We start from the raw sequence: 24,591 nt of genomic DNA, 5'->3' as shown, positions 1-24,591 counted from the left end.
AACATAATCATTTTGTCCCAAGATGTTCCAAGAGCTATTCCTTAGTCACTGGGATGTCTTTAACAGGAAAAAACGCTTGCTGCCTTTTTTTATGGTTCAAGATGAAGGAGAGATCTTGCTCTAAACCATTGCCTCAGTGTGTTACTGGTGAAGCAGTGGTAATATGGTTTAACTCCTCGGGCTGGAGAGAAGAACTAGAAAAAATTACAACAACATTAATTAAACATATTAAAAATAAACCATAATGAAACATAATAATAATAATAATAATAATAATAATAATAATAATAATAATAATAATAATAGTAATGAAAAGGGAGACAACAAAATGAGAGACAGAAATAAAACCCAAAGAAGAGAAATTATGCACAACACAACTGCTTGCCAACCACTGATCTGTGCCCAGCCCACCCCTGAGCAGCAATCAGCCTCTTCTAGTCAGTTTTCCTCAGTTTATATACTGAGATATGCTAACTTCCCAGAAAGAGAAACATAATCATTTTGTCCCAAGATGTTCCAAGAGCTATTCCTTAGTCACTGGGATGTCTTTAACAGGAAAAAACGCTTGCTGCCTTTTTTTATGGTTCAAGATGAAGGAGAGATCTTGCTCTAAACCATTGCCTCAGTGTGTTACTGGTGAAGCAGTGGTAATATGGTTTAACTCCTCTGGGCAATGCAGAGGATAGACTGAAGTGGAAATGATACAGACACTGTGAAAATACTGTGCCCAGTATGTTCAGAGATGTTGCAGTGCTTCTTTCCATTTTTCCTTCTGCATCCTTCTGCAGTGCTCATCAGCTGGTTATGGTCCCAGAGACAGCTAGTTTCCCAAACTATGAACTTCTGCCTTGCCAGCCTGCCACCTGTCCAAAGCCAAGCAGCAAAGTCACTGAGGATGCAACGCAAGGCTAGAGATGGCTTCTCCTGCCTTTTTCCCTCATCACTCAAGTTGCAGCTGTTGCCCATGAACAAAGTAAGAGCTCCATTGGCTGCAAGGCACAGGCAAGACACAAACGTCCTTAGTGAACACAGATCTGAGAATACAAAGAAAGTTCCAAGTTTGTCTTTACAATACCAGAAGTCAAACGATGGATAATGAGAAAAATAGTGTAAGAGCCCTCTGAAAGGGATGGAATGTCTGATGAAAATTCTGACTGCACCTTGAATGACTCTTAATTTTTTCAGTGCTTAATATGTGAACTGGGAAATATGGAGAGACATTTTCTAAATGTTTCCTAAATCTGAAACAGTTTGGGGAGCAGAACTTTCATAACATACCTATAGATAAGACTCAGCCCTGTTTTAGGCAGCACCAGTGATCTTCCACTAAGTCAGGTCAACTTGCCTGTTTATGTGAGATTTTGTGCTGCCAATCAGCTGGTCATAGTTTGGAGGTCTTGGCAGCAGAAGTGGCTGCTATCAAGGGATTTTTTTTCTAAGGGAAATAAGTCTGAAGTTTTGGTGGTTGAAGTCTTCAAAGATAAAGGGAACTGTAAATAAGGGTGTGAACATTCTTAGCAAGGAGTCTGAATTTATTTCACATTGAAGATAAAAGCTGCTTCTTATACTGTCTTGATGAAGTAAATTACTGGCTTTGAGCAAATTGGACTTGTGACCAATCAAACAAGGTTTGTGGAGATCTGACCTAAGACACTTGAAACTGTATGTATTATGTTTTGGCTGACTCAGTCCAGATTTGCATATATGCATACAAAGTGGCTTAAAAGCTTACATCTATTTTGTTGTTTGATTTTTTCCCCCAGACTTTAAAGGTATCAAGATCCCAGTGACAGCTGAGTGTTGGTTAGCCTTGATCTGTTTTCATAATACTAGATGCTATTGTCTTTTCCTTGGATACATGGCTCAGGTCCTGGTTTTGTTACTGGTTATATGAAATATTGGTCTCTCCCTGCTGCACCCTGCCAGCCAAACCTGCCTTGGCTGAGTCACTCATCCTGGCTAAGAGCAGGAATGAATCACAGTGAAATTGAGGTACTTATAGAGAATGACGATCTGGGGAGCGTCATTTTGTCCTGTCTTTACTCTGTTGCTTTTAAGCTTTGGTAACTTCAGTCTACTACTCCTGAATTATGTGCTGGTGCAGACAAAACAAAATTAAAACAAAACTGATGCCTTGTGCATCCAGAGGGAGCATGATTGTCACCCTGTAATACAGTAGCAATGCCACAGATGCAGGATGTGCTACCGGAATGCGCCTGAAAGCCAGAAAGTTATCCTGTGCTGTCTGGGCTGCCCTCTTGTATTCCTCAGCAAAGAATTCCTGAGACTGCTAGAGCATTTTGACTCAAAGGTGAAGTAATTTGCCCACTTTACAGAGGCCTCCTCTGGAGAAGGATGTCTCTTCTCCTTAACCACAGACTGGTTTCCCTTAGATTTACCTTCTCTTTACCCTGCTGCCCCCTTTTTCATGTAATCCAGCAACACATAAATAGATCTGATGGTGCCAGGAGAGCTGAAGTGCTTGAGCTGAGATACCTATCCAATAAATTTAAATTATAATTGGTGACCCTAATATCTTTGGAAATTACATTAGAAGTCTTAGACCTTGAACAAAATGCTACTGCAGAGAGTACGCTACAGGATAGCTGTTTGGTTATAATAGAAAGGCAGAGCTTTAGCTTGGAGCTCCTGGAGCTGCCCCATTGCCATTTATGGATTGTGTGTGAAGACTGAACATGAACAGGTTTAATTCAAATTTGCTGCCCATTTGCCACTTGAAACAGTGGGAACTGCAAAGTATCTGGCAACTTTTTATTTAAGTTCTCATCTCTTCTTCCCATTGTTACAATTGCTTAAGCTGGATTTCAGTTTACTGACTACCTTTCTAAAATGACACAATATTAAAGGGAAAGCACTCCATTAATTGCTTTATCACTTCTGCAGGATCTTCAAAAAAACCCACAAGATGGCTAAGAATTATGCAAAGTATTATCTGCATGATTATATGACTTCCTAGTTTTGATTTTTCCCAAATGCACTGACTCAGATGTGATGAGAACATTAAGCAGCATCATTCTCTACAGCCAGACTGCGCTCAATGAGACTCACTGCATGACACAGAGTTAGCTCTGTGTCATGAAGCCTCCACAGGGCAGCACTGATCTCTTGGAGTGGAGTGGAGGCCACAGACAACAAGATGCTGTAACACAGCAGATGGATTAAAGAGATACGGCTTTGATCCTTGGCGATGAGAAAACAAGGGGGAGTTCTTTTGGCTGTCTTCAGCTTCCATGAGGAAGTGCTCCATCATGAAGAAACCAGGCTCTCCTGGGAGGTGCACAGGGACAGGACCGGTAAGATAAAGATGCATGATGGGGCATTCCCACAGTACTAAGAGAGTCTTTTTCATCTCAAGGGTACTCTACATAAGGAACACTACTGTCCTTGGAGATGTTTGCAGCTTGACTCCTCAGATAACAATCCAATAGAGAAAAAGGGTTGGATAACCTCTGGAGGTCCCTTCCAGCCAAATTATTCTACCACTATATGAACCTGTATAGATCAGACCCTCTCTCACCTCAGCTGCCACAGACACATCTTTTCCAATTTATGACTTAATTTTCTCCCTTGGTATGGTGAAGATCTAAGTGACCAGTGATGGTTTTCCACATAATCACAGCTGAGCTTCAGGGAACACAGTGTACTGCCTTAGTCCAATCTGCAAACTGACTTCAGCCTCTATGAGTTCTCAGTGAGAAATGAGACCTCCTCAAACCTGCCTGTTTCTTCTAAGTAATTTTTCTGCCCAAATCTATGTTGCATTAAGAATAGACATGAGGACTGTGGTTTTCTCTCCAACCTTGTGGAATGCAAAAATGTTGAAAATATCCATTTCTGAATGGTGAAAAGGTTTGCAGGCATCTGTTTCAGCACCCCATTTAGCACAGATTTTCTAATTGAGCAAAGCCGATGATAGCAAGGCAAGACAGAGACACCTGCACCTCACTGTTTACATGCTTAAGTACTCATTTGACTACAGGTTCCCCTGCCATTGCAATTTACTGACTTAATTGCAAGCCCTGGGTGGGGAGATTCTTACTTGCAAACACTCCATCTGGTTCTGGTCTCAGCCTTCTCATCAGCTGTTTTGCTCAATGCAGAAAGTATTTGATAAGCAAAACTCTTTCTTCAATCTGTATTTTCTCAGGAGTGTGTTCTAAAACAGCAATAAACTCCTGTCTGCCTTTCTCATTTCCTGGGTTGATACTGATTGCCAGTGTTAGCCCTACCTGTCTCAGTCAGATTTGATCTCTTTCTTAATTAGTTTAGGTAGGATCTCTAGGCAGTAGACATCTTCAAACAACCATATCAGGACTGATGCAAAGGTTTTCATCTCCTTTAACCACACTCTAGAGCTGAAGAGACTACATCTCCCTCCTTCTTGTCACATACAAATGAAATTGTATATGCTACCACCATCACTAACTCATGTTCTTTTCCACATGCCTTAGGAAAATAAACCAGAGAGAAAAAAGCTGCCTTTAAGAAATGAATCCTCTGCCTGGAATGAGAACTTCTGCTCTGATACCATCAGAAAACTCTGTGAGCTGAAGCAAGGCTGAAGGTATGCAAGATGCCATCTGGCATCAACCCAAAGACCAGATGGGTGCTACATTCTCATGCATTGTGTCTGCTTCTGGACCCCTCCCTACATGCAAGACTGCTATACCAATAGGTGCATGCAACAATAGGCACTGGTGATGTCATGACTCATTTGCCTTTTTTAGACCTGACCACTTTTTCCAGTGACATTTGAGAAGAATTAACACAAGATTTAGCTCAGATCACTATCAGCAAATGCACATAGAAATACCTCCAACTTTTCTGGAGCCTGGCAACTTCTCAGAAGTTTGGGCCAGCTCCACTGTCACAGCTGTGCCTATGAAAATGCAGATCAGCCTTAGAGCTGTGCCTGCCAGTGAATGCACATAGAAGATTACTGACTGAACACCAGGTCTGGTTCTTTGAACTATCAAGTCAACCTCAAGAAGCAAGCATGGACAGCAAATTACTGTAGCAGACAGTAATGCCGGGGAAATACGCGTTTGCTTAGGACCCTGCCTGCCCATCTTAAATGTATCGACACATATCAACAGCACTAGTGTTCCTAATCAGAGAACATATGTACACATGCCATGGACAAGTATATTTATTCCCTTGGCTCCATGCATATGCAATGCCTTAGCACGCTCTCAGCATTCAGAGTGATCAGCCCTGCTGTCTGTGCTATTAGATATTAAAGCAATATCTAATTGGCAGGGATCTGACAGCAATTTCCCATGTATGCAAGCTACACATGTAGCATCTTCTTATGCCATCAATATGGAAAAAAGAGCCACCAGTACAAGCTAAGGCCTAGCTCATATCTTTTCTATTTTCAGTGTGTATCAGCTGCATTGTTATCTTTGAAACTATACCATTCAATGCATCAACACAGAGAATGTGGAGAGCTGAGGTGAAAACAACTTTCAGATCTCTAATTAAAGGTATGAAATATTTTAAATTATTTAACTTTCACACCTGCTTCTACTCTGATAACAGTTTTGAGATGTAAAAATACAGCTACTTCACCACCTAAACTACCAATGATATAATACTGTACTCTCTTAAGGCACAGGAATCCTTTTATCTGTTCAACCATGTCTCTTTGGAGTAAATAAGTTTGATTAAAACATATCAGTGTCGTTCTATCGGGCCTAAACAGCTGAGGCCTGAAGTTTAAACTCCATATATAGGTATTTAAGTAATGTGATTTGTTCTTCCTACTACACAGATCTCTATACTCATGTCACCTCAGTCTAATTAGCTCACATTAGAGAAATTGTAGCTTGGCAGCGGAATCTGGCCTTTTGAGGCTATCTTGCCAATGCTTCTGCTGTTGCAGAAACAGAACCTGCTTGCAGGGAAGTGAACCGAGAAATTTGTGAGGATTTGCTCCAAGAAATCATCAGTTCTGTTCTGATGTGATCACTAGACCCTCTCGAAATAAGCAAAGGTGTGAAAAAGCATGAAATTGGGTGTAGCACCACAATTCAAATCTGTATTATGAGTGAGCCAAAGAAAAGCTGCTTTGCACCAGCTGGGTACACCAAGTCAGGCTGAATTACTTCATCATTTACATCTTTGAGCTGGTCAGCTCACTTGCAACATCCCCTGCCATAGGATTTGTCCCATACAGCTGAGCACTTATATTCCCACCAGACTGCAGAGAAAGTTGTTGTCCTCAATTTGCCTTTGTCTTTGTCGGGCTTTTTTTTTTTTTTTGGCCAGATAGGACCCTGATGGCAGTCTGTATAGAGTAAAGAAACTGAGAGGTCTGACTCTGCTCTGTGTGGCACATGGGCACTGTGGTCTCACTCGAGAAATAAAAAAGGATATAAAGGCACAGTAATTATAATACATGGTTTGACTGGAGACTAGCCAAGTGCATGTTTAACCTCCCTGGCTGTTAAACCCTCCAGGTGCCCGTGCCCTGAGCTGAAGATAACTCCTCAGAGAGGCTATGCATCTCTGTGGTCACTGTGACACGTTTCTCAGAATGTCCTTGTAGGGTTGCCTGTATCCTATCTCTCAGACCACAATCAAAAAAAGCAGCAGGAATGGGTCTATCCCTCCTTTCAATCAATCCCTGGACTAGGTTTTTCAAGTCACTCCACCCAAGGTTGTTAGGTAGCTGCTGAGACTCACTAGGTGCTTCTACATTCTGGGTGCTCCTTCAAGGATTGCCCCTGGCCTGGAAGAGATGTCTGACCCTGAGAGTATTCACCTGGGATATAGGAAGGTTGAAAACCAGTTTCATGATTTTTCCTTAGACCCATGTCTCAAAAAAAGCATCATCAGCCCTTCAAGAAAGAGGGCTGCAATGACCTAGCTTAAATGACATGACTACTGGGGCTCCTAGCATATTGCAAGTAAAGTCTGGTTGAAGCAGACAGCTGAGGAAAGAACTGGGGAAAAAACCCAAGTTCTCCATGTGTTGTTTGTGTTTGGTTTTTATCTGGTTCTTGTGACAACTTTCCTGTCAAACAGCCCTTCAGGAGTTTTCAGTACTTGATAAATTGCTATGAACAATGTTGAAACAACTCAGTGCTATGTGAGAGTGATGTTAGCTATGATTTGAATTTGCCGTGACTTCCATGTGGGTGAACTAAGGAACCCAGGGGGGAGTTCTTCTGGATTTACTTAAAAAACCCTGCTACTGATAACATGCTAATATCATCTTGACTTTTTTCTCTTCTGTCCCAACTGCTCAATTCCCAGGTATTTCTGAGGGTTTTTCCCCTTCTTTTTTTTTTTTAAGTTAAAAAAATCTGTAAGCAGAAGTCAGTTACAGACCAACATTATAAGAGATTCATTTTATTCTGCTTTAGCCTTTTTCTTTAAAAGTGCGTACTTGTAAGCTGTTAGTAAAAGCACCTAAAAAAAATTCTCTGAATTATTTATAAAAGCAGTTTGTCTTCATGTGATGTTGAGAGAAATTAGGCATCCCCTGATGAATTAGTGATTACTCATTATTTAAACGGCAGGATTTACATGACACACAACTTCTCAAAATGGAAATGTCAACAAAATTACTTATCTCATAACTAGATGCTGTAACCGGCCTGTTAGTTCAGCTCCTACAGCAGCACAGAAATGTTTTGAAGATAGCAAGGTTCTTAATTTAGCAAGGTAGGGAAACATTTTTCTGCATTACCATTACTATATTAGGCAGATGAAGTGTGGGTCTGTAATAATGAAATACTCAGATGTTTTACAGCTTCAGATGAATTAATGAGGAATTGTCTATGTGGCATGAATAGTCCAGTGCAACATCACATATATGCAAGTTTCCAGTGCCCTTGCACTTCTGAAATAGGTGGTCACCTTTATCAGCTTTAAAAAGACAATCCTGCTTTATAGATAAATTGTGAGTAACAAGACATGGTCCTTCACACCTAGAATACTCATTTTTAGAATTTTTGATTACTGCAGGCATTTATGTTTCAGCTGAAGGGAGCCATAAAAGCACATTTTGTGTAGAATACTGAATATCTTTCATGACTGTGGCTATTTCAATGTTCTCACTTAAAAACACTTTATTGTCAGCCTTGCTATCCTGAATGTTTTGAAATAATCACACAGCTCCTATTTTTGTTAGCACCATGCTGAAACTTCTGAAGATAGCTATGTCAGAGCTGACACCTTAGACTACAGAAACCCATTATTCTACTTATTAGATTTCCAGCTATATATCCATCTCTGTCTTAACTGGTTTTTATTAAGCATACTAAGAGTATGTTTAATAAAAAGAAACCAGAATTAGTAAATTTATGTATTTATACAGATTTAATCTTTCTACATGATGCACAGAAAATAAATAGTTATGAATTTTCTTCTGCTTGTAATTCTCTGTAGAACACCATTGCACTCACACACCTATAAGGTTCTCAAATCATTCTGCCCAGTCTGAAGTTATAATAGCTTGTAGTCAAAAAAACATGGGAAGGTTACATTTTTCAGGGAAGCAAAAACATATTTTTTTGAAACACAACCATTTCAATTAATTTATGAATGTTTAAATTACTCACCTTTAATTTAAAAAAAAGAAAACACGAAAACAAACACACACCTTCTTCCTTCTTAAAAAAAAAAATGTGCCTAGCACTGTAAGATCTACAAACTTACCGAAACTGATTACAAAAGTGAGTTAAACCAGCACAGGACTGTAATGAAGTTCAAAATACAAGTAGATACAAGAGTTCCTGAAAATAAAATTTGGGGTTGGATGTAACTAGCATTCAGAAGACAAAAAACAAAAAACAAAACAAAACAAAGACAAAAACAAAAACAAAAAAAAAACCCCAAACAACAAATTAAAAACAGCAACAAAAAACATAAACCACAATCAAAAAAAACAAAAGCCCTGGACAAACACAGAGGAGCTTACCTTTAAAGAGTGAGAAGAGCAAGGATGACCAGAGATACAGTGCAGAATAAACAAATGCCAAGCACTTTTCTGTGAGCATTGTCAAAATAAGCTGGATCTCCTTCCTGAGCAGAGGGTGAAAGAGATGAAGTCTTGAAGACAGCCTGCAATGACTGATGGATTTGGCAATTACAGTAACAAGGCATCAAACCAGCTTCCCACCAGGGGAGAAAAGTGCATTTGCTCATGTACTTCTCCAGTCCTCAGGAGCCAAGTCAGTTCTTGGTCAGTAAATCCAAACACAAAGGAACAGGTTACATTCCTTTGGACTCACATTGCTCGACACACTGAGCCTTTCCCTGGTCAGGAGCAAATGCAAGTGATCCTCGCACACAGCTGTCTGTGTACTGCAAGAAGGGGGAGTGTGCTGCCTCGGAGATGCTTTCCACATCTCCACATATTGTACCTAACTCGAGACAGCACGGCTGCAGTGTTCCAGTGCTTGTACTCGAGTGCCTCTAGAGTTGTTTCCCAGTGAAATGAATTAGTGTGTGTCCCCCTCTGCTCTCTCCCAGCTGCCAGGGCAACTTGCAGCAAGCACCTGTGGCACACACCTGCCTTTTCTCCCAGCAGAGGTGGCAGGGGGGATTCAATAGTGAAAAAGTTTAAAAATATTAAAATAACCAATTTCCTGTCTGTTTTTGGTGCACCCCTTCCTGCAATCGCTTCCACCAGATGTAAGGAGATGCTCTGAGTGCTCTCTTCCCCAGCTGTCTGCTGTGGGATTACATACACACCTTGGCTTCCTTTCCTCTCCACAATTTTATTCACCAGCAGAAGAAAGGCAAGGTGAGGCAAAGTCTTGAATTAATTGTATTCATCATTTGGGCCTTTCTTTTCTCACTTGTCTGTTCTGAACACTCACCCACTTCTCTTTCACTGCAAGCAGGGACAGGACGTTGTACTTCCCCTTGCTGAATTTCTTGGTGCTCCTGCCTTGACAAGGTACAGCTCTGGACTGATGCAGAGAGCACCAGCAAGTCATGACTCCGGGCAGGAGGAGGGATTTGGGCACTGCCGTAGTGAGGCTGCAGCGGGCAGTGCAAGCTGGTAGGAGAGCAGAGTCCCAGGATGGGGGCACAGGGTGTGCTGAGGAAGAGAACTTGAGAGGTTGAGTGGTGGGGCACAGGCTGACCATGGAGTTGCCCTGGCTGGAAACATCTGCCCTGGGATCAACTGCAGAAATGCAAACTTATAATGCTCAGGAAACATGTGAGAAATGACTGGTCAAAGAACCAGGAAAGGGGAGGAAAACGGTACAAGTGGGGAAAGCAACACCACAAGCATTAGTTAGTAACACTCAAAAGTCTTCTGCAGTTTTCATGCTTTCATTTTCTTTTAATAAATGTTAAATAGATTTGAAAGGCTGAGACCACAAGCTGGAGTCTGGACTGATTTAGCTGTATCCTAATGCCCTCTCACCCTGTCACTGGATGGTGGGCTGTTTTCCTGGGGGTCTGGGAAGGGCACTCAGAGCTGCTGGCCCTCCCTTTGGAGGCTTGCTGGGGTTGGGAAGGGTCCTCAGAGTTGCTGGCCCTCCCTTTGGAGGCTTGTTCACCGTGCCCCAGGTGAGCTTTCACTGACCAGCTGCACATGAACAACCAGGCACAGCCTTTGCTGAGTTCTTCCAGGCTCCTTCTTGCAACCCATGGCTAGGAATGGGGACATAATGGGACTCGCTGCTGGGACCCCATGAAGGCTGGCCTGGGAGATCCCCTTGGGTAGCATGAGGGCCAGGGACCATAGAGGGGCTGTCCTCCCACTCTCCAGCTGCACTGCTGACCTCCGGTCCCATTTGATGTTGAGTCTCCTTGCTGAGCCTGTATGTGATGCTGTCAATAAGCCAGTGGGCAAAGCTCCTTGTGTGCCTCAGGGAGGCCCATAGAACATGGAACAAAGCCTCATTTGGGCCAAAGTAGTGCAGGCTGGATGGGACAAAGCACTGCACTGTTGCTGCTTCCTACCATGTTTAAAGATCTGCCCCAGCTCCCAGCGCAACCACGACAGCAGGTGGTGGAGAACAGCAAGGTAGAGGAGGGATGCTGAAACATAGTGCAGGAGATGCTCACTGACGCCAGGGCAGTGGCCACATGGCTGATGGCAGGACTATTGCAGCGCTGTGGGAACTAGGAGCAGCAGGAAGTCCTACTCTCAGGTCTGATAGTGCTGCAGGGCAATGGAGACTGGGGGCAGCTAAGTGCTTAGATCAGGCATCAGATTTTCTGTGACTCTGACACATGATCACAGCTCCATGCAGGGGAGATCACTTGAGCAGAGCCCATTGCAAAGTGTGGGAAATGGATTTATAGAGAGTTCTCAGGGCCTGACAGAACCCACACAGTATGTATCTGTATGCAAACTTTGAGACAAGAAATGCTGACAGAAATGCCAGGGAATAGGACAGATATTGCTGAGAGAGAAATGGAGCTAGAAAAAGGTTTCAAAGAATGGCCTTGCAAATAAGACTAGATACTTTGGAGAAACAGAACTATGAAAGATGCATTGTAGTAGGACCCATGAGGAGTAGTTTTAGATGACTGGCTTTAAGGCATTTACAGCATGTGTGGCAAAAATCTCATAGGCCAAGAAATGCTTATAGTGTATTGTAATTAGGAAATAGTCAGCTGCTGATTGTGATGGTGTGAATTATAGCATCTGTATTGTCTCACTCTTTTCATGAGACTAAAAATGGAATAAAAGCTTTCAAAATGCCTCTCAGTTGTCCCATCTCTGGGCCAGGAAAAAGGTATTGTCCAACAGCAGAGATGCCTGTTCTTGCAGCCAATTGTGCTGACTGGGAAAACATCTGTGACCTGTAGCAAAACATCTTGTTTTTCTCCTTCTCTACTCCCCTCACATCCCCATAGTAGAACAACGTGGAGCATAGTTTTGTCATTGTTTTTGGTTTACATTTGGGTTTTTCTTAAATTCCTTTAAAAATGAAAGCTTTCATCAGTGAGTACAACTTCACACATATTGCAGTTCCAGTTGCTATACTTGCCTTCAGCCACTCTATGTGGCTGTCCTCCCACTGATGGCCAGAGTGTGGGGACTGGAAGCAGCTGGGTACCCAGGACCTCCTGCTCTCAGGTGGAACTTGTCCAATGGTGCCCCATGGCGTGGAATGACATGCTCCTCAAAGCTGTCATCCTCCCACACCGAGTACAGGATGGAGGTCACCCTCCTCTTGCAGAGGGGGCACTCAGGCTTGCTCCCAGCTCACTGCAGAAGGCTCACTTAGCAGAAGCAGAGCAGCCATGGCAGTGCATAGCTGGCCTCCTGCCAGCTGTCCAGGCAGATGGGACAGCAGTTGTCCAGCTCCATGGCCATGCTTGCCATGCGCTGTGGGGTCTGAAGACAGCTGGGGATGACAAACCACTTCACTGTCTCTCAGTGACACTGCAGCAGCAATTGTTGTGCTAGAAAAGTGAGGCCACAATTGTTGTCTGGCCTAAGGATAGATGGAAGTAATACCCATGTCCCTCAGGAAGGAAACCTTTCCCACTCCCCAGATGGAGTTTTCCCCTCCCAGATAATTTCTGCTGCTGCAAGAGTGACGCCCGAATGCCCCGGCTGCCTCAACTGAGAGCTTCATTTTGCAAATGACTCACAGGGGCACAGGCTGAAATTCACTGATCTCATGAGGATGGAAAATGCACCTATATTATTGGCTCTCTGCAAGTAGATTTGGTGCTGCAATATCCCACTTTAAGCATGCAAATGCATACAGGAAGAATCTAGGGCCTTTGCAGTCCAGTTCCTTTCCTGCACTCCTCAGCTCTTAATCACATTTCAAAATTAGGCTACAAGTGAATTCTTCGAAATGCCTGGGTTGCTTTGTCCCACAGACAGCCATTTAACCATCTCATCTGGCAAAAACAAGCATATCTGACAACCAAATATAACTGTGGAGTCTAGAAAACATAACTTATTGCACTACTGAGCTGCAACCAGGTTCTTTGTTGGGATTGCTGCTCACATAGGTCATCAGTGCAGGGGCCTGAAGGTGTGCTTCTCTCACAGGCTGTTGTTAAGGAAGGATACAGTGAGAACAAAATTATTGTGCAAGTCTGTTGTGCTCCTCCTCTCCCATGTCCACCTGAACTGTGCTGCCACTGCAAAAGGCATTCCCAGAGAAGGTAAAATCAGCCCTTCTGGCTGAGATCCTATAGGAAGGATATACACCTGCCCCTCAGCTCTGGATGTTTTCATTGTTCAGTATCCATCTCCTACGGAAGCAGATGACATGAATACAGAAACCATGATTTTTCACCAAAGAGCTGGGAGGCAGACATTTTCTCTCACTACCATTTTTCTGTGAAACCTGGGATGGACTGCTGCAGACTGCTTACAGGTCCATGTCAAAGCTCTGCTTAGTGGTTCAGACTATGTTCTGGCCTTGTGAAGTTATGTGACTTGCTCCTCTTCTTGAGGTTGTGTCTCCTCTGGGTCACATTGGTACAACTCAGCAAGTTTGGAGCTGGGCACCCTTCCTCTGTGGATGGGTTTGTCTGCAGGTGAGACAGCTCTTCTTCTACCACCTTTCGCTGTGCTTGCTACTGAGTTTGCCCAGTCAGCCCTTCTAGCACTGATTTCCAATCCAAACTCAGCACCTAATGCTTTGAGCGAACAGAGATAAAGGACAGCTGGCCACAGTCACACTTTAACAGCCGAGCAAGAAGAAAGGAGCATGAAGAAAGCCCTTATAATGCAGGAAGTGCTGGAAAGTGCTTTATCCCAGGAGTGGTTTGGATGAGTTATGAGTGATTTGGGGAAGTCTGATAAAGATGTCAAATGCTGGAGTGAATATAGTGCATTGTTCAGAAGTTACATCACCAGGGTCTCACCATGCATGTCAAGATCACTCAGTGGGTTCAGCTCCTCTCCAAGGAAAGCAGATGACACCAGGCCACACATACACAAACCAAGTGACCTTGCTGGTGAGGCTGGGGATGCTGGAAGATAGGAAAGTATTGCAGGATATGAATACCTGGCTGGTTAAGCAGGGAGCTGGGCTGGGGTGATCCCAATTCTGCTGGGTGCTAGGATGAGGAAGCCAAGGAAGTGAGCTATAGAGGGGTCCACTCCTTTTGCTGATGCAAAGGGAGGCAGATGGTGGCAGGAGGGTCTGCATGAACTAGGGACCTCATGGCTTCCCACTCTTGCAGGCAGCAGATGCCTTGTGGGTGGGCTGAGGTTGCAATGGAGCTGCCACTTGAACTCTGCATGCTCCAATGGCACATGGAAAGAGCTGCATGACAAAAGCAAGGTGCAAGGAGCTCCAGCCCTGTCAGGCAGGCCTGCAGTAGCCCCTCATCCCCAAATGTTGTGGTGCACCAGTTTTAGTTGTTCTCTTGCACTGGGTGATTGGGAATTTGCACAGAATAGTTTTATATTGCACTGTATAGCTTAGGTTATACCTGTGGTTTGTTACCCCTTTCCCCCACCACATGGTCTTTTCCCTCACCCACCCCAGTACCCCCTGGTGGTCTCCCCCCTGGGTTACCCCTCCCCTCACCACTCCTCACTGATATCCCATTGTCTGTGGACCTCTCCCTCTGTCCCCATCCTGGGGTATAAAAGCTCCCTGCCACCAGGGCACGCTCTATTTCTCCCATGGGTTTGTCCTCCTGATGTGTGTCTTGGAATAAAGAAGAATGTTTCCCACATGGAGAAGAGCGCTTCTCAATCTTTTAACTTTGTCTATGAAATATCATGCGGGCAAGGGTCAATAGCTACCAAGAGTGGACCCCAACAGCCGGGCAGATAATCCGATATTTCACCCAAAGGCTCAGGCTCTGATTCTTCAGCCCCTGCTCTGTCCTTTCCCCACACAAGAGGAAGAGAAGCACAGAGGTGTAGGGCACCACACCAGAGCTCAGCTGAGAGCGTGATTTCCCCTCCTCGGGTTCTGGGGTCCGCACCACTGGGCATGGTGGATGCTCTGCTGGTGAGGGAGCAATGCCAGCCTCTGGCCCTGCTGACAGGGCCTCAGTCTAGATGGGGTCTGCGCTGACATGCAGTGCTCCTGGAGTCAGCCTGCATCTTTGAGGCCTACGGATCTTCTTATCTGTCCTACTGTTATGAATAAAAATATACCTATTTTTATTTAAGGTTACAGAGAAAAAAAAAAAAAAACGGTGGGACCAGTTGCTGTTAAATTAGCTTAATTGTAAAGAGTTCTTTAATTGCCCATTAATGGTTGGTGATTTAGCCATTGTTCTCCCAATGCTTGCCCCGGAGCTACACCTGGACACGAAGCCCAGGAGAATAGGAGTGACCTGGGACCACGTATGCAAATGAGAAATGCACCGCGCTAAAGTTTTCCTAGAAAACCCCTAAAAACAACGAACCAATATAGAATTAGAGGACCCTAGGTGATGTCTAAGGATGGGCGTGAAGTCCAGTGCCTGCTTGGATCTTTTTTGCTTCACACCCTGACCTCAAAAGATGTTCACTAAGGAAGGGACCCGGAGCGTTGGACTGAAAAGTAGGAATCTGCGAATCTCCCGTGAGGACGCAGTCCCCAGCTCTGCCTGCAGACCAGCGGACAGAGCTGCATCACCCTCCTCCTCCGTGCCACTCTTGGGGACAGCGGCGGCGTGGGCGCGACCCGTCGCTTTCTCCCCACCTGAGCTGAATCTCTTTAATAAAGGCATTGAAAAGGAGAAAGATCTCCTGCCTTATTTATGTCACTACTTCCCATCTCTACATTTCTTTCTCCAAATCAGTGTCCACCTCCCTCTTTCCCGCTGTGCTTCCTTCCTGCTCCCCATCCCTTTTCTTCTTTGTTTCTGCCCTACTTCCTGGTTTTTGCACTCTACCCCCCTTCTTTCCCAATTTCTCTTCCTCCTACTGCCACACTCTCAGGCTTGTTTCTGTATCCTTTTTGTATATTTTCTTAGCCCTTCACTTCCCTGTCCCCAGACTTCTTTCTCTATCCCTGTCTCCCTTTTGCTCTCTCTCCCTTCTGCTCCCCCTTCTCCTCCCATCCTCGTCCCTATTTCGTTCTTTCTGTCCCCCTTCTTGTCTCTTTTCCTCTCCCGGTCCCTCCCTTCCACTCTCGCACACATCCCCACTCCTCGCTCTCTATCCTTCTCCCTCCCTCTCGTCGCGGGGCAGAGTCCCTCCACCGTCCCAGCCTCTCTCCGGGCTCGGCATACGCTCGCTGTCCCCTCGGAGCCGGCGGCGCTGCGAGCACACCGGGGGCATGTGCGCGGCCTCCGCGCCCGCCGCTGCGCGCTGCCTGCTGCGGCGGGGCCTCCGCCTCCGGCGCTGTTCCCGGCACGGCCCGCGCCGCACCAAAGCCCGTTCGCGGCGGCCGCCGACGCCCCGAGCGCGGCCTGAGGCGGGGAGCGCGCCCGCCCGGGGCGGCACCGTGGGGAGCCGGCGCTGCTGCGGAGCTAGGGACGGCGGCGGGATGTCCTCTGCTGGCGGGAGCCGGGAAAGCGGCAAAGACGTTCCCAGAGCATGTTCCTGCAACGTTGAACCAGCCCATCGCCACCCTTACGCTCAGCTTAAAAAGGCTCCCCACACTAACTCGGGGCTCTTGGTTATCACTGGGCACACGCAAACCTACTCCGGTGCCCGCAGGAAAGCCCGAACCAGCCCCACAACCTCAAACACCAAGAGCTCTGCTTGAGGCTTCCAAGACTCAGCCTCACATAATCACAGAAACACAAAATGTTTTGAGTTGGAAGGGACCCACAAGGATCATCCAGCCGAGCTCCTGGCCCTGCACAGCACTATCCCAGAGAATCACACCATGTGCTGAGGGCATTGTCCAAATTCTTCTTGACCTCTGTCAGGCTTGATGCTGTGACTACTTCTCTGGGGAGCCTGTTCCAGTGCCCAAACACCCTTTGGGTAAAGAACTGTTTCCTGATATCCTAAACATTCCTTAGCGCAAGTTCACCCTGTTCCCTCAGGTCCTGTCACTGGTCACCAGGGTGCTTTCCCCTCCATTTTCTCTCACAAGGAAGCTGAACAATGGGATGAGATTTTCCCTCAGTCTCCTCCAAGCTGAACAGATCAAGTGACCTCAGGCACTCCTCATATGGCCTCTCCTTAAGGCTCTTCAACAATCTTTGTAGCCTTCCTTTGGATGCAAGAGCTTCAGGACCCCAAATTCCTGCCTGACTAAACCCAAGGATGCTTGAGTTGTCTTAGGGCCCCAAAACATCCCCAACCCTACTCAAGTCCCCTTTGTCTGAACCTCGCTCAGCAGCTTCCCCCCACCCTATCTAAATGTCCCCACACACCCCTATCCCCATGCCAGAGGCTCAAAACTGTCTTAAGTCCGGCTCTCTGGTACCTCTACTTATCCCCACAGCCTACCTGAGTATCTCCGGTATTCTCCAATCCTTTCAGAGTACACACCCAAAACTGCTTTCGAAGGTGCCCAAATACTTCTGAATGCTTCTGGTCCTCTGAATGGGACCTGGAGAATGTCATGTAGGTGTCATGAGTACCTGCAAACCCTACCCAAGTACCCTGGAAACCCCCCAAACCTGCCTCACAGCCCCCAAAGTTCCCAACCCCTGCTTCTGAACCCCCGAAAGTTGTTCTTCAAAGACCCTCAAACCATAATTTCCTACGAACACCCCATAAAACTTTTTTGAAGTCCACAAAACATCCATAAGTCCCTTCCAGGAGCGACCAAACAAACTGCAAGCTTGTCCATGGCCCCCAAAAGTTCCTATGCCCTGTGTCCAGGTCTGCAATCACTGAACACCCTGAAACCTTTCTCTTGGGCCAGGAATACATCTGAAATCACACCCAACTTCCCCCAAACACTCATCTAAAATGTCCACAAACAACCTAAATCCTAAACCCTCCCAAGACTTTCTCAAACTTCTCCAAGGCCATGCCAAAGGTTTCATACATATCTCACCAAACCCCAAATATACTGTGATGTGCCTTAGCTCCTGTTGGCTCCACAAGATTCCATACCTTGCCAATTCTACTCAAAGCACTCAAAATTTGGATTCTTTCCTACAAGGGGGATTGTCAGAATGGACTGCTTTAAACACTGAGGTGTGCTGCTTTCCTGAAAAATTGACTCACAATGGCTCTACCTGCTACCTGGCAGGTTCTTTGCAACTTTTCTGTAAGTAAGGTGCTAGCTTCACACCAAAGGATTTTACACAATGCCTGGCTCCCCCAGGACAGCTCCTCTACCTCCCCACTCACTACAGTTTTATTCACCAGCAGAAGAAAGGCAAGGTGAGGCAAAGTCTTGAATTAATTATATTCATCATTTGGGCCTTTCTTTTGTCATTTTTCTGTTCTGAACACTCACCCACTTCTCTTTCACCACAAACTGCACTTCCCCTTGTTGAATTTCTTGGGGCTTCTGCCTTGATAGGGTACAGCCCTGGGCCAATGCAGCAGCAAGTCATGACTCCGGACAGGAGGAGGGATTTGGGCACTGCTGTAGTGAGGCTGCAGCAGGCAGTGCAAGCTGGTAGGAGAGCAGAGCCCCAGGATGGGGGGCACAGGATGTGCTGAGGAAGAGAACTTGAGAGGTTGTGTTGGGGCACAGGCTGACCATGGAGTTGCCCTGGCTGGAAACATCTGCCCTGGGATCAACTACAGAAATGCAAACCTGGAGCAGAATCCATTATTTTTGTGCTAGATTTGTTTATTTTGTTGGGGTTTTTTTTGTTTGGTTTTCTGTTTGGTTGGTTGGTTGGTTTTTTGTTTTTGTTTTTGTTTGTTTGGTTGGTTTTGTTTCTCAAATTTATTAAAAATGAAGGCATTTGCCAGCGAGTGCAACTTCACACATATTGCAGTTCCAGTCGCTGTACTCACCTTCAGCCGCTGGAGGTGGCTGTCATCCCGCCGATGGCCAGGCTGTTGCAGGACTGTGCAGATGTGGGGGGCAGCTGGGTACCCGGGACCTCCTGCTCTCAGGTGGAACTTGTCCAATGGTGCCCCATGGCGTGGAATGACATGCTCCTCAAAGCTGTCATCCTCCCACACCGAGTACAGGATGGAGGTCACCCTCCTCTTGCAGAGGGGGCACTCAGGCTTGCTCCGAGCCCACTGCAGAAGGCTCACTCAGCAGAAGCAGAGAGGCAGTGCATAGCTGGCCTCCTGCCAGCTGTCCAGGCAGACGGGGCCAAGCACTGAGAGCAATACCACTAACCAACAACAGCTTTGCATGTCATTCCTTTCTGGCTGTGGCAGCAATGCTGTTGTCTTAATAAAAGCCTTTGGGAAACTCTCTCTAGCCCACAGGCAACTACAAAAAGATCTTGAAATTACTGTGGAGTGATAAAGTGATAGACTTAGGCAAGGGATGCTTATGCTTCAACTATTTGATTTTTGGATGTGTAACTTTTTCAGTTCTATGTTCTTTTCTTTCTCCTCCAAGCTGGGGAGGAGCACTCATTTCGGGAGAGGCCAAGCCATGAACTCTGTGAGCTGCATTATCATCCCCCATTCCTGCTACATCTGGAGGATCAACAGGATTGTGCTGGGCATGAACAGTCCATGTTCCTGGTGCAAACAGTAAGTACCAAGCCAGAACAGGTAGGAAGTGCTGCCTTCCCTCACTGTGGGCAAGAAGGGTCCATGGGAGTGAGAATTGCTGGACAAGGAAAGGAGGGAAGAGAAAAAGCAGTGTGCATACAAGGGCTGTCCATCCATATGGAGAAGCTGCTGCTTTAGCCACAGGAGCTTTGACCATTGTGACAGCATGGGGGAACCCAGGGAAGTGTTGGTGACTGTCAGCAGAGGAACACTTCAGATTGACTCCCCAGTGCCTTTGCAGGCCTGCTTGTGGGACTAGTCAGGAAGGTGGAGACACCTTCAAGACACTTGTAAGATCCCGAATCTATATGGAGCACCTCAGGGATGAAAATGTCTTTGGGAAGCAGAGACCCTCTGCCCAACTGAAGACTCTGCCCTGTTGCAGGGTGGACAGCCCACCCCTCCCAGATGACACTGGTAGAATGAAACCTGCCTCTGTCGATATCCTAGCTGACCTAAGCAGCCTGAGTGCTTTTGTCTTGTCTGTGCTGATCCCAAGCACTGCCCATCAGTGCTACCTCAGCCACTCCACTTCTCCCCTTTGCAAACTGCATGCTTCCAGAAACAGCAGCCCCTGCGTGGAACCTCCCCTTTTCCACTCACAACCTGCTTGGAAAGGAAAAAGTGGGTTAAGATGAGGTTGCATGATAGGTACAGCAGCATCTCTTATAGCTTCTTTTCCTTCTGTGTTTCCTCAATGCCAGACAAGGCTCAATGAAGGCTGTCAGGTTTCTCAAACTTTTCTGAGAATCTGACCTGCAGGAGACTGTGGAGGAAGGTTTGGAGTCAAAAAAGCAACCCAAACCAGGACTGATATCTGAATATATGTGTATTTATCTATCAGCTGGGGAATTGCAGATCTATTCTGTAACAACACAGTTCTTGCTAATGATTCAGTCTTGCATGCTGTTCATCATATCTCCATTTCCCACCCTGTGAGTATGTAGCTCAGTGCTCAGTAAGCTATGAGTACCATGTAGCAGATGCCACCTCCTTAGCATTGCTGCCTGTGGTCCTGACTGGCTTCTAGTCATGGAGGAAATGGCACTAAGCCACAAAAGCACTTTGAGGAGAGAGGTTAAAGTAAGCTTGTCTTACGTCTTCTATTTTCCTCCATTGTGGCTAGCTTCTTTTATGCTCTTTCCCAAAATGGGTTGGAGGTCTCCCCTGTTCCTCATACTGTTTATATTGGTTTGCTTTTGCTACTGTGTATTTAGAATGTTTCTTATTTCCAGTCTCTTGTGCTTATTTTCTAGCAACATTTAGCTACTCAAAAACCTGTGTTCTGAACCTGAATCCTACTTTGCCCCTTTGCTAATTACATGGTTCACATACTTAACCACAAAGTGCATCTGGCTGTGTCATCAGAGTATTATAAAGTTCTTGAACAGTCTGCAGAACAGTAGTTGAGTATACTTACACATGTATTTAAGAAAATATGATATTCTTATGTCCTGATTGGTGTATTTATAAATCATGGGTAACTAAAACTTTTGCTTTGGTTATGCAACTCCCTGTGTTACAGATTTCTAAAACTCAAGATGCTATGGAGCGTGTGAGACAAGAGGACTCTTTCAGAATGCAACTAGACCCAAAAATGCCCAATCCTGACCTACCTCAAGATATTGTGCGAAGTTTCATACCTGATGGTGGGGCACATGCAACTAGATATCCTCCACAGAATATGTTTGGCCTGGCATATTTGAACTGCTTGACATCATTTGGAAACTGGAAATAGTGATCCTGAAACAGATCCTGAAAGGCTGGGTCCCATGGTGCTTGAGTTATTAGAGGGGATTTGAGGTACATTCCACCCACCTGTTTTCTTCATCTGAATGTGGACTTTCAGCTGTGCTGCTGGCAGGATGTTTTCAGTCCAGCCTCCTCACATCAGGACCATCCCCAGCAATAGGTCTGTCACCATGCCTTTGCCAGTGCCAAAACAGGTGTTACTTGACAGTGACTGAGACAGCCTAGCTACAGTACCTATGCAGTATACCTACAGAATCATTTCTTGTTGCCCTTTTTGTCCCTGGCCAGATTTATGTCTATGAGAACTTGTGGTTTGACACTGGCCAAGTGCCAGGCACCCACGAGAGCCACTCACTCACCCTCCTCTGCTACAGCTGGGCAGAGGAGAGAAAAATTTAATGTAGGGTTCATGAGCTGAGATAAGGATGAGAAGAAAATACTCCCAAGTGCAAAATAGGCTCAGCTTAGAGATACAAAGTGAGTTTATTACTAAAACAATCAGAGGAAGATAATAAGAAGTAATATAAGCCCTTAAAAACACATTTTCTTCTTGCAACCGCTCCCTCTTTCCCACCAAGAGCACAGGGAGACAGGGCACGGGAGTTTTGGTCAGTTCATCACCCGACATTTTCTTCTGCTGCTCAGGAAGAGGAGCCCTTCCCCTGTGAGACCATGGGGTCCCTTCCCACAGGAGGCAGTTCTCCATGAACTTCTCCAGCATGGCTCCAAATCTCAGGAGCAGCAGTCCTCCCAAAACTGCTGCAATCTGAGTCCCTTCCAAAACTGCTGTGGTGTGGGTCACTCTCCACAGGGTGCAGTTCTCCAAGGACAGGCTGCTCTACCCTGGAATCAGGGCCCCCTCTCTCCAGTGGGTCTTCCTCAGCCTCCTCCAGGGATCCAAGTGCTCTGGCATTGGCATCTCCCCCACAGGCTGCGGGTGGACCTCGGCATCCCACCGTGGATCCCCATGGCTGCAGGGGCACAGCTGCTTCACTGCGGTCTCACCACAGCCTGCAGGGGAATCCCAGCTCCAGTGCCTGGAACAGCTCCTCCCCCTCCATCTTCACTGACCCTGGTGCCTCACATATTCTCACTTCCTCCTCTTCTCTGGCTGGGATTAAAACTGTGCTCCCACCTTTTTTTTGGTTTCTTCTTAAAGATTTTATCACAGAGGCATTACCATCATCTCTAGACTTGGCCAGCAACATGTTCATCTTCAGAGCCATCAGGGACTGACTCTGCTAGACACAGTGGAAGTTCCAGCAGTTTCTCACAGAAGCCACCTCTGTGGTCACCCCTGCTATCAAAACCAGGCCAAAAACCAGCTTTCCTTACTTGATCCCTGATGTGGTTCATTTGGAGGGGGGCACCCCACGGAGGTCTGTAACCTCTCATTCCAACGCTTCACAGGAGCATTGGCTCATAGGAGCCACCCCACCATATCTCTGCGGTGCCTCTTAGCCCATCTCTAACTCCTCTTGTTCATTCCCTGTGATGTGTGTGTTGGCACAAAGGCATTTAAGTTCAGTCCTTCCTGAAGCAAACTTACTGGCTGGAGTGTCAGGAATTCCTTCATGACTTTTCATGTGTTCTTCTCCTGACCCGCTCCAAGCTCTGGCCGTCTCTTGCTGATTTGCCATCAGACTGGAAGGACTAAGAGGGACTGAGGTTCCCATCTCCTGACACCTTGAATTCAAAGCCCTCTTCACCAGCCTGGCAAGCCTGTGGCTGAAGAAGCTCTTCCCCCTCTCTGACAGGTGGACCCCATGAGCCCTCTCAGTACACTCAGTTTCTCAAGGTGAGCCATGTGGTCCAGGAAGCCAAAACGCGGACTGTGGTACCAGCCTGTAACCACTTGTTGATTTAGCAGACCTGACTGGCCCTTTCAAACACCTTCCCTTTGAGGGGGGGGAATTAATGAAACAGCAGTGTGCAATAGTCAGTGGACTGTACAAGGCTCAGCAGCCTATCAGTGACATCTCTGCTACGACTGCCCAGTGAGCAGCACCTTCCTAGAGAGTGTGTCAGGTCTCTCAGTACCTCTGAACCTCTCAGAAGTCACGTACTGCTATCACCCCTTACTTTTTCTTAGTTGTGCTGGCTGTGATGTGGGACCAGATGGGGCTGCCTTACTGCTTGTTATACGGCGAGCAGATGGGGCTGCCTTACTCAGCTCCAGTGCCTCTCATGATGTGACAGGTCATTCCTCTTCAGTCCATAAGGAAACAAAGTGGTTATGCAAGGGCACTTCAGGCTTCAGGGAAGTCTCTTCCCCCTATGGTCCTTGTCATTGCAAGCTTCCATTCTTCTGCATTATTAGGCCCTCCCTTCCATATGTGCTGGTGAGGGAATTTTTCTGGCTGTTTGGTCGTTGGCTTATGGGGTCACTGCAGGCTGAGCATTGACCAGCTAGCTAACACCTTCTCAGTCTCCCTGATGTTATGCAGCCTTCTCATTGCCTTCTGCAGCTCAGCCACCTGCTGCAGGAGGTGCACCGTCTGAGCATGTGTTCTGTATGCAGGTCTGCTGCCTGTCCCTGCCCCAGGAGAAATGTGTCTCTTCCTGCAATTTCAGATCTGTCCTATCTATCCTGGTGGTGTCTGCTGTCCCCACCTAGACAGAACTGCTGTAGGGAGAGGGTGCACTGCACACCTCAGACTGCAGCCACAGCAAGATTGTGTATCCCCTGCCTGTTTCAGAGGGCTTCTCTCTGATCCACTGCTGTAATGGGACTAGTGACGTGACTGTCCCATCTCCTCTCCTTTGACTTCACAAAAATGGGAGGGCTCTAGTGAGACCCAACCACAGCCAGGAGTGTTCACCTTTGCAGAAGACTTTCTGCAGTTTTCCAGAGAGGTTTTTTGTAGAGGTCTCTGCTGGGGTCATGGAAGGCCATTCCTTTGGCAGGGAAAGGACACGGGTCCCCAGCATACCTGGCCCAGGTCTTAACATCAAAATCCCTCTGTTCTGCTAAGACTTCAGCTTCACATTTTCCATAAGTTTTCCAAGAAAAGGCACATCTATAAGTGAGCTGTGAGATAGATCAGTTACACAATCTTGAAGAGAACACAGCAGAAAGTCTTCTTCAGCTGTGGTGGATTACAGACTAGCATGGACACTCGAGCCTCTTTTGCTCTAAACACAAAATGTGAAGTTAGCTGAGCCAGCAGGAACAGCTGATGCTGCAAAGCAGGTACCTGCTTGAGCTGTCTGGCCTCACTGCTTGGCAGTGCCATCACACCTTTATGGCACGCTGTCAGGGTATGACAAACCATAGAGGGAGAGAGCAACTACTCATCAGGAATCCAAAAAGA

At 46.2% G+C, this 24,591-nt stretch overlaps 1 protein-coding gene across 1 annotated transcript in view; it reads right to left on the bottom strand.

Moving 5' to 3' along the window:
• LOC121337508 (neuronal acetylcholine receptor subunit alpha-7-like) overlaps window positions 1-9,076 on the bottom strand; it is a 57,841-nt gene extending 48,765 nt beyond the window's left edge. The window contains exon 1 of the mRNA XM_041407653.1: window positions 8,951-9,076. Coding sequence (XP_041263587.1) covers window positions 8,951-9,029 — 79 coding nt within the window. The 5' untranslated portion in view covers window positions 9,030-9,076. The remainder of the gene's footprint in view (window positions 1-8,950) is intronic.
• Window positions 9,077-24,591: the final 15,515 nt, after the last annotated feature.

This window comes from Onychostruthus taczanowskii, unplaced genomic scaffold (genome assembly GCF_017590055.1).
Source record: "Onychostruthus taczanowskii isolate IOZ18803 unplaced genomic scaffold, ASM1759005v1 scaffold272, whole genome shotgun sequence".
Lineage (NCBI taxonomy): Eukaryota > Metazoa > Chordata > Aves > Passeriformes > Passeridae > Onychostruthus > Onychostruthus taczanowskii.
This window is presented reverse-complemented; position numbering and strand designations above follow the sequence as displayed.